The sequence below is a fragment of the Manis javanica genome, chromosome 2, assembly GCF_040802235.1.
Source record: "Manis javanica isolate MJ-LG chromosome 2, MJ_LKY, whole genome shotgun sequence".
In the NCBI taxonomy this organism is placed as follows: Eukaryota; Metazoa; Chordata; class Mammalia; order Pholidota; family Manidae; genus Manis; species Manis javanica.
Window position 1 is genome coordinate 146,165,663 of NC_133157.1, and position 15,058 is coordinate 146,180,720.

Below are 15,058 nucleotides of genomic sequence, written 5' to 3' on the forward strand. Positions count from 1 at the left end.
TTCCAGTTTGTTGAAGAATGCTGTTGGTATTTTGATAGGGATTACATTGAATCTATAGATTGCTTTGGGCAGGATGGCCATTTTGACAATATTAATTCTTCCTAGCCAAGAGCATTGCACGAGTTTACATTTGTTAGTGTCTTCTTTAAGTTCTTGTAAGAGTGTCTTGTAGTTTTCAGGGTATAGGTCTTTTATACTTCCTTGGTTAGGTTTATTCTTAGGTATTTTATTCTGTTTGATGCAATTGTGAATGGAATTGTTTTCCTGATTTCTCTTTCTGTTAGTTCATTGTCAATGTATAGGAAAGCCACAGATTTCTGCATATTAATTTTGTATCCTGCAACTTTGCTGAATTGTGATATCAGTTCTTGTAGTTTTGGAGTGGAGTCTTTAGGGTTTTTTATGTACAGTATCATGTCATCTGCAAATAGTGACAGCTTAAGTTCTTCTTTACCAATTTGGATTGGTTGTATTTTGTTGTTTTGTCTAATTGCCATGCCTAGGACCTCCAGTACTATGTTGAATAACAGTGGGGAGAGTGGGCATCCCTGTCTTGTTCCTGATCTCAGAGGAAAAGCTTTCAGCTTCTTGCTTTTCAGTATGATGTTGGCTGTGGGCTTATCATATATGGCCTTTATTATGTTGAGGTACTTGCCCTCTATACCCATTTTGCTGAGAGTTGTTATCATGAATGGGTGTTGAATTCTGTCAAATGCTTTTGCAGCATGTATGGTGATTATCATGTGGTTTTTGTCTTTCTTTTTATTTATGTGGTGGATTATGTTGATGGATTTTCAGATGTTGTACCATCCTTGCATCCCTGGGATGAATCCCACTTGGTCATGGTGTATGATCCTCTTGACATATTTCTGAATTCGATTTGCTAATATTTTGTTGAGTATTTTTGCATCTATGTTCCATCCCTTGATATTGGTGTGTAATTTTCTTTTTTGGTGGGGTCTTTTCCTGGTTTTGGTATTAGGGTGATGCTGGCTTCATAGAATGAGTTTGGGAGTATTCCTTCCACTCAATTTTTTTTAGAAATCTTTAAGAAGAATGGGTATTATATCTTCTCTGTATGTCTGATAAAATTCCGTGGTAAATCCATCTGGCCCGGGGGTTTTGCCCTTGGGTAGTTTTTTGATTACCACCTCAATTTTGTTGCTGGTAATAGGTCCGTTTAGATTTTCTGTTTCTTCCTTGGTCAGTCTTGGAAGGTTGTATTTTTCTAGGAAGTAGTCCATTTCCTCTAGGTTTTCCAGCTTGTTCGCATATTGGTTTTCACAGTATTCTCTAATAATTCTTTGTATTTCTGTGGGGGTCCGTTGTGATTTTTCCTTTCTCATTTCTGATTCTGTTAATGGGTGTTGATTCTCTTTTTCTCTTAATAAGTCTGGCTAGGGGCTTATCTATTTTGTTTATTTTCTCAGAGAATCAGCTCTTGGTTTCATTGATATTTTCTCTTGTTTTATTCTTCTCAGTTTTATTGATTTCTTCTCTTACCTTTATTATGTCCCTCCTTCTACTGACCTTAGGCCTCATGTGTTCTTTTTTTTCCAATTTCAATAATTGTCACTTTACACTATTCATTTGGGATTGTTCTTTAAATATGCCTGGATTGCTATATACTTTCCTTTTAGAATTTATAATGGTTATATTCTCTTGTACTGACCCCTTTATCATTCTGTAATGTCCTTCTTTATCTCTTGTTACTTTGTTTTGAATTCTGTTTTGTCTGATACTAAAACTGCAATACCTGCTTTTTTCTCCCTGTTGTTTGCATGAAATGTCTTTTTCCATCCCTCTACTTTTAGTCTGTGCATGTCTTTGGGTTTGAGGCAAGTCTCTTGTAAGCAGCATATAGATGGGTCTTGCTTTTTTATCCATTGTATTACTCTGTTTCTTTTGATTGGTGCATTCAGTCCATTGACATTTAGGGGTGATTATTGAAATATATGTACTTATTGCCATTGCAGGCTTTAGATTCGTGGTTACCAAAGGTTCAAGGTTAGCTTCTTTACTATCTTACCATCTAACTTAACTCACTTATTGAGCTATTATAAACACTGTCTGATGTTTCTGTATTTTTCTACCTTCTTATTCCTCGTACTCCATTCTTTTTATGTTGGGTGTTTTATTCTGTGCTCTTTTGTGTTTCCTTTGATTGCTTTTGTGAGTAGTTGATTTTATTTTTTGCCTTTAGTTAGTATTTGGTTGGTCTGCTTTCTTCGCTGTGATTTTATTTTCTCTGGTGACATCTAATTAGTCTTTGGAGTGCCTCCATCTAGAGCAGTCCCTCTAAAAGACCCTGTAGAGGTGGTTTGTGGGAAGCAAATTGCCTCAACTGTTGCTTGTCTGGGCATTGTTTAATCCCTCCTTCATATTTAAATGATAATCCTGCTGGATACAGTATTCTTGGTTCAAGGCCTTTCTGTTTAATTGCATTAAATATATCATGCCATTCTCTTCTGTCCTGTAAGGTTTCTGTTGAGGTCTGATGATAGCCTGCTGGGTTTTCCTTTGTAGGTGATCTTTTTTTCTCTCTCTGGCTGCCTTTAATAGTCTGTCCTTGTCCTTGATCTTTGCCATTTTAATTATTGTGTGTCTTGGTGTTGTCCTTCTTGGGTCCCTTCTGTCGGGTGTTCTGTGGGCTTCCGTCATCTGAGAGACTATTTCCTCCCCCAGTTTGAGGAAGTTTTCTGCAATTATTTTTTCAAAGACAGTTTCTATTCCTTTTTCTCTCTCTTCTTTTTCTGGTACCCTTCTAATGCGAATATTGTTCCATTTGTATTGGTCACACAGTTCTCTTCATTATCTTTCATTCCTGGAGATCCTTTTATCTCTCTCTGCATCAACTTCTCTGTGTTGCTGTTCTCTGATTCTGATTATATTAATGGCCTCTTGCACCTCATCCAGTCTGCTCTTAAGTCCTTCCAGAGATCGTTTTATTTCTGTATTGTCCTTCCCATCCTTATCCATTAGCTCCTGCACATTTCTCTGTAGCTCCATCAGCATGGTTATGACCTTTATTTTGAATTCTTTTTTAGGAAGATTGGTTAAATCTATGTCGCCAGGTTCCCTCTTGGGGTATGTCAGGGTTATTCTTGTCTGGATCAAATTCTTCTGCCTTTTCATGGCGATAGAAGTAGTCTTCGGCAGTTGGTGTGTATTTCAGCTGGGAGAACAAAGTCCTTTCACCTTCCTTTCCTGTGAGAACAGCGACCCCTAGCAGCTTGTGCTGGGCAGTTGTGCACAGATGGTGCCTCTGAGTCTTCCCCTGATGGCTGCAGAGTAGGCTCTGGGCAGTTGCTGTGGGTTTGGCCTCTCCCAAGCTACTCGCTGCCATGCCGGGGCTGCACCGGAGGGGGGATGGACGGGAGGCTGTTTATCGCCGTGAGAGGCCTTAGAGCTGTGCTGCCTTACAGGGGGTAGGGTACCCAGAGTTCTCTGGGGTTCCCAGCTGCTGATCTGAGTGTGCCAGGATCCTTCCATCCAGCTGTGAGGCCCCTGTCTCTTTAAGACTTTTGAAAAAGCACTCACTTTTCTTTTGTCCAATGGGCACTGTTTGCGGGGACCTGCTCATGGATTTTACTGTTCCGTTTCCCTAATTTCCAGTGCACTACGTACCGTGTGTTTTCACTCCTGGTGTGGTTGACTAGGGCTGCGTGTTTAGCAGTCCTGGGCTCCCACTCCTTCCCCGTTACAACTCCTTTTCTCCCACTCGGGAGCTGGGGTTGTGGGGGTGCTCGGGTCCCAGCAGGCTGCAGCTTGTATCTTAACCCTCTTCGTGAGATGCTGAGTTCTCACAAATGTAGATGCAGCCTGGCTGTTGTACTGTATCTTCTGGTCTCTCTTTTATGAATAGTTGTATTTGTTTTTATTTTAAAAAATATGTATGGTTTTGGGAGGAGATTTCCACTGCCTTACTCACGCTGTCATCTTGTCTCCTCCTCCCCCCACAGTGTTATTTTTAACCACTTTGTGAATTATAGTGCTGTTCATCCCTATGTCAGTCTTTATTTCACACGAATGCCTTTATGTAGAGTAGAAAAATTATGATAGTTTGTTCCATGAAGCCCTCTAGTGATAACACCAAAGATTACAATCAGGAAAACAAAACTTCCATGCAGCGGATGTGCTAATGTGAGGAAAATGGAAGTTACTATTGCCAGGATCCTCACCAGAACCTAAACTGGTCAATTTAATTGTCCTGCTGCTAGGCCACTGCTTCCACACCCATAGGCAATAAGCTATTAATGGCTGAGTCATTATATAAAGAACCCTTTCCAGAGGCAGAGATGTGGGTTACGGACCTGCAGAGTTTTGGGTGCATGTGATTCTAGTGTCCAACCACTGATGGGAGAATAAAGCCAGGTAGAAACCTTTTAACCCCAGGAACGTTCCCTTGTCATTTCTCCATCTCACTGAATTCATAGTGAACTTGCCTGGGGCTGAAGCCCTCAGGCAAGACAGCTGAGTAGTAGTACTTGGCCCTTTGAGTTTAAGATGTAATCTTCCAAAAAATAGTTAAACTCATTAATATTTCTATTTAGTGGAATTCTTTAGGAAGTCATTTTATAATAATATCACTGTCTAAGTTAGAAAGCTTCAAAAACAATGAGCTTCAAGACTAGTAGATCAGGTTAACTATGAAAATATTAAAAGGAAAAAATAAAGTCATTTAAAACCAAGAAAGGGGAGAGGGGTACAAAAACTGTCTTGAAGGAATATTTTAAATGTAAGTTCATTTACAAATATCATTTTCCAGAATATACTATCCAGTTAGCTTTCATTCCTACTAATCTTATAAACCTGGCTCCATAGAAATAATGCTTTAGAGGCAAACTAATGAGCTTAATTTATTTTCTATGATTCTGTTTTGACTTACTTGTCTAGTTGCTTTGCCAATGACAGGGTGGTATTTACTTCTTCTTGGTGTAATTGTTTATATTTCTCCAATTCAGCTCTAATGGAATCTTCTTGAGAAATTTTTTTGGAGAGTTGAAGTTCCAGATCTTTAATTCTGAATTCCATTTGCATTCTAAACGAAGAATTATCCTTCTCTCTCCACTGCTGTAATCTCTTTTGTGATTCATCCTTTAAAACAAATTAAAAGAATGCGTTTTTTAAGTAAGTATAATCTGAATAATTATAGCATATTTGTTTCCCTTAGTTTTGACTCAGTGTTTCAGAAAGCAATTTTAAATGTGAAAAAAAAGACTTGAAGTTTAATATATTTACCTTAACCTCATCTGAATTAAATGTGCATTATAAAAATAAGGTTGAATCATTCTTATTTTAGTACTCATATAATCTGACATTTCAAAGAATAACAATCTATAGTTAAAATATTTAAACAATATAATCCAAGAATATGGTATACTTTTTAAATCACAATTTCCTTTTCCTCTTGTCAACCAGTCTTAAAAGTTCTGATTGTCTAATGAGAATGATTCTGAAAGATGGATTTTGTGATAATGATGGAAACTGAAATATTTAGGAGAAACACATGCTCCCATGCTCCCAGAAATATATGAAACCAACTGGCATAAAAGTAGAGGAAACAGAGATAAATGTATATATCAAAAATGTAATCTGCAGGGAGATGAATTAAGGTACATTACAGATTAATAAATTAACCTGTAAAAACCAATCGACTTCTTTTAATTTTTCTACTGCTTTCGGTCTTGCTCTTTCTTCAGTGTCCCGTCTGTACTGTTCCATCTTACTGTGTTCTAGTGACATCCTTGCCATGTGAGTTTTAAGGTTTCTGACTTCTGAAGATGAAAGTTCCAGTTTTCTTGAAAGATCAACAACCTACATGAATGAAATAAGTGAGCTTTGTAATGAAGGTAGACAGAGAATAGCCCAAGTCAAAGCCAGTATCAACTAAAATAAATTAAGTTATAAAATGTTACTCATACCATAGTAGAATCTTAGAACACTGAACCTTGAATTACTCAGACAATCAAGAACAAAATTAAAACTAGCAGGAGTCAAAATAATACACCCTTTGCTGTCATTTTTGCCATTACAACATTTGCACTTGGTTTAATGCTCTTATTCCCATGTTGTTTCTCCATAAAGTTATTATATGCCACCTCTCAGTAGGAAAGGTCCTCCATCCTAACACTTCATAATTAAAAAAAAGTTTCAGAACTATCACATTGAGTTATTTAGCCCTAAGTCAATAAATGCCTCCCAAAATAAGACTCTAATGATCTATAAATATGTATTCTAATGCCATAAGCCTTTTTCTCAACTACAAATGTTTTATGCTAATTCAAATCAGTTTCCAAGGAAAGGGTTGTCACAGTTAAGGAGAATTCATATCTCGCAATATGGAATTTTAGGGAGATGATCCATACATTTTTCTGAACAATACCACAACTCCATAGTGCTATCTTGTCATCTTTTGTTTCTTGCCACCAAATAAGAAAACATAATTAACAAAAAGAAAACCTGTTGTAATTTCAGCGATACCGATCTGGGAAGAACTACTTTTGTTTAGATACAGTGGTTATTTGGTAAGACAAGGTGAGTGGATGTGGTTTTTACAAATTCTTACAAATTTTACATTTCCTGTGAAATTCCCTACTCTTTCATATGTGTGGCCTTACTACCTGGTTTCTAGTGAAGAGCATATGGTGGAACTGCTGTGTGAACCCATGGCTTGGTTAGAAAGTGTAAATACAGCTTCCATCTGATATTCTCTATTCTCTCTCTAGGGAGGCTTACCCTAGGAACCCAGCCCCCTTGCTGTGAAGCACCCAGGGCACCTAGTGAATCCTCACAGAGATGTGCCAACTGAGACTGATGTAGCTTCTGTGCCAGCCAAAAGCTGACTTCAACTGCCAAACAAGTGCATGTGGCACCTTTAGGTGATGCTAGTCCCCAGTGGTGTATCATCCCAGATGATGCCAAGTGGAGAAGAAAGAAGCTCGCCTCACTGAGCCTTGCCTAAACTGTAGATTTGTGAACAAAATAAGTACTGTCTTGAGCCACTAGGTTTTGAGGTGGTTCATCATGCAGCAATAAATAACTGGCACAGATACTGATATTAAAAATGGGGTGCTGCCATTAAAAAACAAAACAAAACAACTAAAACACAAAAAGAGTGCCTTTGAACAGGGCAATAGATGGAACCTCAAAGGAGGTGGAGAAGAGTCAGAATGAAAACCAGCAGGGCCTCCGGGAGCATGTTAGTGGAAGCCTGACGGCCCCTGAAGAGGCTGACAGCAAGGGCTTCTAGGCAGGGAAAGACAGTGACACTGGAACCTGGAGGAAAGGGGACTCTTGCTCCAAAGCAGCTGGAAGTAAAGATCGGTGAGCAAGATAAGCTGAAGAATTTTACACATAAAGGAACTAGGGCTTACTCGGGTCAGATATCTGTTTCCCAATTACAGCCTTTCCTCATGTCTAATTGCCAAATAATTCTAAAAGAAATGACTTCTGAACTGAGATAAAATCCAGGGTGCTGCCAGGAGAAAACACAACCAAACGTTGCAGCCAAGACTGTAAAATCCTTTGTTAGGATCTCAGAAAGATGTATGGTGGTGCCTCAACTTCTTCTAAGGATCTTCAGAGTTTATACATTTTAAGGCACCATCCTACAACAGCTTCACAGGAAGCCCAAAGTGAAGAGCTTATCTCAAAATGACTCATGAGGGTCCCTTTCCTATTGGCATGAACCCCAATAAAATTCACAGGAAACTGTTTAAAAACAGTATTAGCAAAAACACTGCCTGGTAGCCTGGACTGAGAGATGGAGAGAATACAAATGAAAAGAGGCCTTTGGGTCTTAGAAGTTCTACAGGGAGGAAGCAGGCTGAAAAAACAGATGCAAACACAGGTCCTCTCTTATGAACAAGACAGAACTGAGAGCTCAGAGGCACAGCAAAGGGCCACGGAGAGGCATTCCCATGATTAGGACTAAGTCTTCCTCAGAGAACTAGCAGCCTGCAGCAGGCTGCCTTTCAGAATTGCTATGGACTAATGTGTCTCCCATTTTCCATTCTGAATGAGAGTCTTGAGCAGGTCAGCAGAATGTTGGCTCTGTGGGTGGTGGTAGATGACTTGGCTCTTCAGTTCTCAATCTTTGTATTGAGAGGAATTGTACTCCAAGGGCTAAACTGTAGAAACCACAGCCCAGGCTCCTGTCCCATCTGCACCTGATGAAGATGTAAGATCTCAGACTCCAGCCTGAACTGGATGCCATCGTCACTGAGGCTTGGCATGCAGGTATAGGGTACGGGTGAGTGTGTGTTTTTTGCCTTTTCCTTTTTTATGGAAATGTTTTATATATCTTGACCAGTGTTTTGGCTACATGGATATATACTTTGTTGTTGTCTCTTTGGCTTTTTTATTTTAAGTATAGGTGACATATGATATTACACTGGTTTCAAGTATATAACATAGTGATTGGAGTATGTTTTTCATGTGGGAGGGTAATTAAAAATTGTGCTTTTTAAATGTGTCTCTACTTTTAAAACATCCATTAATTTCTTTTAAAAAGGAAGGTTATGGGCCAACCTTACTGACTTTCTCCCAGTGAACAGAATATGGTGAAGGTGATGCTGTATGAATTCCAAGGCTGGTTGGCCTGGATAGGCCAGGTGTTCCAGCTGCCCAGCCCAACTAAAGTCCCAGCCAGGGCCTGGCACCAACAATCGGACATGTGGGTGAACTAGCCTCCAAATGATTCCAGCCTCAGCCTTCGAGCTGTCCCAGCTAAAGCTGAAGGAAGCAGAGACAAGCTGTCCTGGCCACACTTTCCTGATGGAGGTTTGTGAATAAGATAATGTTATTTAAGCTACTGAACCTGGGAGGTTATTAGGGTAAAACAGATAAGCAGAAAAGTGGTGAAAAAAGGGATAATATGAAAACTAACTTATTTGTGGTGAACTGATTTTCAACAAGGGTGCCAAACAGTAGAAATGAGTCCCCTTTAAAATGGGTTATAATAAATGTTGAGATTAATTTATTAATGGAAAACAATGCTAATGAGAAGAAGCAGATGACTAGAAGACCTAAGAAGTTTTTCTAGGGTTCCTTTCAATTACAAATTCTTACCCCTAGGCATACATGCCTCTTCAGAATTTTTCCTCAAGTTAGGGGATAGGGAAGACTGGTAAGCAAGGAGAGACATAGGATTTAAAGAATAACAACTGAAATACTTTCGTAGCCAAAAATGACGCCTTTTGTCCGATTTTAATTAACTGAAATTCTAATAGACAGCATGGAGTATTTATTAGTCAGTCTAGCACTCAATCTTCATTTTACTTTCCTCAGTGAGGAAATAAAGAGAACATTAAGGAATCATTTTTAATCTCAGTAGTAAAATAAATGCAGTGTCCTTTGGACTATTTAAGTACAATTTCTCCTTTATCTTACCTCAAGGTTGTCAGTATGGGGAGGTAAGACCATCTCATCTTTATGTTGCACCGTAGTACTTCTGCCTATCATACAATTTAGCTTTGAAATTCTGATAAAGTCAATTGTTTATTCAATGACTTGGTTGAATAATTACCTCACTTTTAAGAATTGTACTCTTGACATTCTTTTTTTCTTGGGATAGGAAGAAATAGGATTCTGTCAATTATGCACTGAGCTATAAAGTATAGCTATCCATCTCTTTCGATTTAAGTAAAAGGAGGTGGATACGGAGAACTGAGGTTTCTGAGAACATAGGATCAGCACCAAGAACAAGGTTGGCCTCAGGATTACACACAAGAACCAGGTCAAAAGAAGATTTAATTGTGAATTGCAAGATGACAGATTAGCAAGACTTCCAAAGAGAAAGCCAAAAGCCCAGACTTCATCTCTTCCTTCCTAGATGGTGAAATCTATGGATCAGTCTATGCCCTATAGTGAGTCACCGAAACATAATGAACTACACAGACTGAGTCAGCAGATCCTACGACCCAGACATGCAAATGGGAGTGAGGTGGAGGAACACTGGTGAGAGACTAAAGGTGTGAATGGAGAAAAGAAAGGGAATGGGCTCTACCTTTGTTGTTAGCCTGACTTCCCATCATGGCACAGCCAGCAGGGCACAAGCTGGACAAAGGCTCTCTGAAGCTGAAAGTGTCTGCATGAGCTGAGAGAAGCAAGTGGTAATATTCAAGATGACCGTGAAAGAGTCCTCACAATATTTGATTTGGTACTGGCATAAGGATAGACATGCTGCAACCGTATTAGAATTGGGAATACAAAATAAACTCTGGTGAACTGATTTTCAACGAGGGTGCCAAAAGGTTAAATGGGTCAAGAATAATCTTTTTAACCCATGGTACTGGGGCCACTGAATATCCATATACAGAAGAATAAAATCAGACCTCTACTTTGTAGCATATATACAAAGTCAACTCAACATGTAAGCGCAAAAATTATAAAACCCAAGGGAAAAAACAAAGGTGTGTATCTTTGTGACTGGATTTGGCAATGGTTACTTAGATGACACCAAAGGAGAAAAGCAGATTAACTGGATTCATCAGGACAGTGAAAAGGCAAGCTATAGAATAGGAGAAAATACTTGAAAACCCTTTATCTGATAAGGGATCTGTATCTAGAATATAGAAATAACTCTTTTAATTCACTTATAAGAAGACAGTCCAATATTAAAATAGGCAAAGGAATCGAACAGCCAGTTCTTCAAAGAAGATAACTGAATGGATAATAAGCATAGGAAAAGATGCTCAAAAACATTATTCATCAGAAAAATGCAAATCAAAACCACAGTGAGATGCCATTTCATACCCACTATAGGATGGTTACAATAAAAAAGACAGATGATGACAGATATGGTAAGAATGTAGAAAAGCATCAGAACCCTCAAGTACCACTTGGGAAAGAGTAAGATAAGAATCTTACTTAACTTCCTGCCTTTTACTATGCTGTTTACAGCTGGGCCTGCATGCTAAATTAGTTGCCTGGGTTGCAAGTTATTTGATTAGTGGTGAAGGAGAAAAAGACCAGCAGATAGGTAAAGTGAAAAAATAAATTGGGCCTGCATAATTAACACAATAAAGACATGGGCTATGCTGAGGTGCCCTCCTTTATCTGGGGAATATTCAAACATTCCAGGCCAAGTTGTTCCTGGCCTTTTGAGCGTTAACTGATTAACTCTGGGTCTTTTTCAGTGGGCTTTTTCCTGTCCTTACTCTTTTTCCACCTCACTCATATCTATTTTTCTGACTAACAGCTGGATGTAGATAATTTTCTTAATTCTCTATGTTTGGATACATACTATACATGATCTGAATCTTTCCACATTTTTACGGAATATGTAAAGGGGAAGGAAATGACGGAAGTATCTCATTTCAAATGGTTTATATAATGACCTTTTGTACAATTAACCTGAAATCCACAAAATAAATGTATTCTACATCTGCAATAGTGAAGGTAACAAAAATTACAACTTTCTGAAACATTCCATTAAACTTTATGCTGTGATTTTATTTGGATTGCCTCATCATGGCAAAAGAGAGATCTGTAAAAAAAAACAATGGATGGAACTAACAAATAAAGCCTCAACTGATGTGAGGAGTGATGCGTAATTCTGTTTTCCTAAGGATAAATATTGTAAGAAAAAATGCATAATATAAATGGCAGAACTAAAGTCAGAGTTTAATAAGTGCATTGTAAAGACAGAATTGTAATAAATTTGTTGTAATGAAAATGTAAAAGCTGTCCACAGAAATTAATATTCTAAAACACTGTGTATTATTTCATTAGCTATAGATTAACTGTTGGTATGTTAAATTTTACACATACCTGACTTAGGGCTTGATTTAATTTCTTCTTTAAGTCCTGTCTCTCATTGGTATAGTAGGAGGCAGCTTCTAGCAAACTCTCTGACTCAAATCGTTGTATTTCCACATCAGCCCATTCTTGTTGGAGTTTGTGTCTCACAAGTACCTAATAACATATTTGTTGTTAATATGTAACTCTAACATACGTGTTTTGAAAAATGTTACTGCATTCATCAATTCACCTTTTCCTCATGCATACACATTCCTGTTTACTGAATTTTGTGTGATCCTCCTGCCTAATCAGTATTGTATACTTAAGACAATGAATTCGGCCCCACTATCCACTCCCCCTAAGAATTTGCAGAGCTTTACCACCTAGGGAAGTCTCAAAAAAAAAACAAAAACCATATACGTGAGACTTGGAGGTGGTAAATTATATGTTGTGAAAGGTTTTCCCTCTTTTTTCCTAGTAACTTAAACTGACTTCAGAGTTCCTCACATACTGAATCCTCTGTGTGAGTCCTTGCAACAGATCCCCATCTGAGAATAAATGTGAAGTCATGTCAGTGGGACTCAGGCCCTAGGTAACCAGGCCTCTACCTGCCTCCCTGACCTTGGCTCCTATAATGCACTCCATTCCTGCTATAGACAAATCCTGCTGCCACTGCACATTAGTCTGAAAAAGAGCTCCAATCACAGACAGTTACAGTTCTCTTTGTACTGGACACACTTATTATATCCAGTAAGTTTGTTATGTACTAACCTACATTTCTCCTTGAAATGAGAATTGTGAGCAAACTCTTTGTAAATATGTTTGAAGTAGATTTTAAATAGCAATGGGAAAAATCAAATATGTTTTTTTGCTATATGTCACCACATTTGTCTTAAAATATGATGTTTTGGAGAGCAGATGCCTTTGAAAAGGTCATAATACACGATTTGAGACTAAAATGTTTCCAAATTTAATTCAAATTGACATGAATCACAATAAAATTACACCAACTGAAAATGTATAAAAGCTACTGAAGGAAAAGGACTGTGACATACAGCATCGGCCCTTCATCTCATCTGGGAAATCTGGAATAACTGTCAAGGTGATCCACTTGATTGAATCTAGAGTTTCATTTTAAGTATGAGCATTTCCACTTATCTGCTTCATCACAGTATTAAAATGTGATGACACAAAGACTAAAATTATTATTTAAGCAGTATAAGACTAAATTATAAATGAACATAGTCAACACAAATGTCTTTCTTCAAAATAAAGCACCTGCCAAATTAATTTTTTTGCTGGCTACAAGCATGCCTTTAAGATATTTATAGTCTATATCCTTTTTATATTCAATAGACTCAACACTTTTCCATAATCAAATATTACTTTGAATTTTCTTTCAGGAATTTTGAAAAATGTTTATTTTCCTGGATACTTACTTCTAGTTCTCTTTTCTCATTTTCACCTTGTTTCATTCTTTCTTTGAGACGATTAAAATCATCGAGTAATTCTTTATTCCTTCCTTCTAGGGTAAGACATTTTTCCCTTTCAGTTTGGAGTTCATTTTTAGCTTTGTTCTGAGCAGTATTCAGTTGCTGTCGGAGCAACTCATTTTCACTTTGTAGTTGAGATAATCTGTTTTCTAAGAACTCCTGCTTTCTGATGTATTTATTCAGTTTATCTTGTTTGTTCTCATACTTGTGTTCACTGTTCTTCTTTTGACAGGGTATGTGGCTTAGGTCTGTTTGCACACTTTCTAAGTCCAAAGTCTTTTCTCTAAGGGCATCTCTGGTGTGACTCAGCTCAATTTCCAGGCTACTGACTTTACGTTCAGCTTTAGAAAGCTGTTGAGAAAGAATGCTCATGTTTTCTTCCTGACTAGACAGAAACCACTCATTTCTTGCTCTAAGACTATGGAAAGCAAATCCTAGTTCTCTTTCTGATGCCTGACTTTGCTCATGATCACGGGTAGCAGTAGACAGTCTAGAATTGTCTGATACAACTTCTGTCTCCAATCTTTCTTTGCTTGCTTTTTCATTCTGCAACTTAGAATGTAGCATTGTATTCTCAGATGTCAGGAAGTCAAGCCGTCCACCATACTGGAACATTACTTTTGTAGATGTTTCCTTAATCACTGTTTTCTTTTGAAGATCATCTTTTTCTTTTATAATTTCAGTGTCCTCAAGATATTTCTTTTCTTTCTGATTTTTCATTGCTTGTGTTTCTGGTTTTAGCATGGCAATTTTATCCTGCAACATGTAGATTTTAAGCAATAGATGTTCATGACTATCAGAAATCTAAGTAAAAGGAGACTTTCAGCTAGCACTCAATTAAAAGACTTATCATGATTTCCTCTGAAAATAGGGGACAAGCTGAATGTTTATACAATGAAAAATTTTGTGATTAATGGATATCCAACTGAAAAAAAACTAAGTTGGATCCAAATCTCAAACTTTACTCAAAATTTAACTGAAGAATTACGACTCAGAAGGCATAAACTAGAATAATAATGAATCTAGCTACACTGAAAAATTGACTTCAAAGTCTGAAATCTAACCAATTCAGTTACCCTAGAGTAAGAGCCTTAGATCGGCATATATTTGGGCATATTTTATTTCCTAAAATTCTTTTTCCTAAAGATCACCAAACTTCTGCTTTAACTCATTTGTGATGAGTTTTAAATTATTTTTTTTACTCAATTTGCCTAGTTTGATCCACATTTCCTCACACTTTTGCATGAGGAAGACCTGAATATATAGATGTATTCTATGACATTTCTCATTCATTTTTGCAAGTAGTAAAATTTTAGACTTCCTATGAAGTGATCTATTGACTCTGAAGGACTAGTTGAAAAGGTAATTTCATTTAAACTATGTTACAACATTAAAGAATAGTCAACAATATTAAACCAGAAATTAAAATTTTTTATATACCTGTTGGTGGTTATAGTCACTTCCATCAGGCCGTTCTTTCTTTGACATCATTATGACGTCTTGTTCTGCTGACAAATTGATATATTCAGTTAAATTGAACTACAACAGAATGGTTCAATAAAAGCCATACTCTTAAACAAAGAGAAAATAACATTTTATCAATTGAGAGTTTAAATTAAGCTTCATCTTTATCTGAATACTTATTTAGGAAATATTTCTAACTTATGTACAACTTCAACAAACACTTGGGAAATACTAGAAATTGCCAGGATAAATGCATACAAACATGTAAAAGCCTCATTCAAAAATCCATCCGACATCAAACAAAATAATCAGAAAAAAACCCAAAATTTAAAAATGCAGAAGAAACATATAAAGCC

General features: G+C 37.4%; 1 protein-coding gene across 1 annotated transcript; it reads right to left on the minus strand.

The window, feature by feature from the left end:
* Positions 1–5,645: 5,645 nt before the first annotated feature.
* Positions 5,646–14,782, minus strand: LOC140845263 (ankyrin repeat domain-containing protein 26-like). The gene is made up of 3 exons (XM_073219239.1): positions 14,679–14,782; positions 11,776–13,994; positions 5,646–5,817 (listed from the first exon to the last, which is right to left on the minus strand). Exons 1-2 carry the CDS (start codon positions 14,727–14,729, stop codon positions 13,128–13,130), a joined length of 918 nt encoding a protein of 305 aa, XP_073075340.1. The 5' UTR covers positions 14,730–14,782; the 3' UTR covers positions 5,646–5,817; positions 11,776–13,127.
* Between the last annotated feature and the right edge of the window lie 276 nt (positions 14,783–15,058).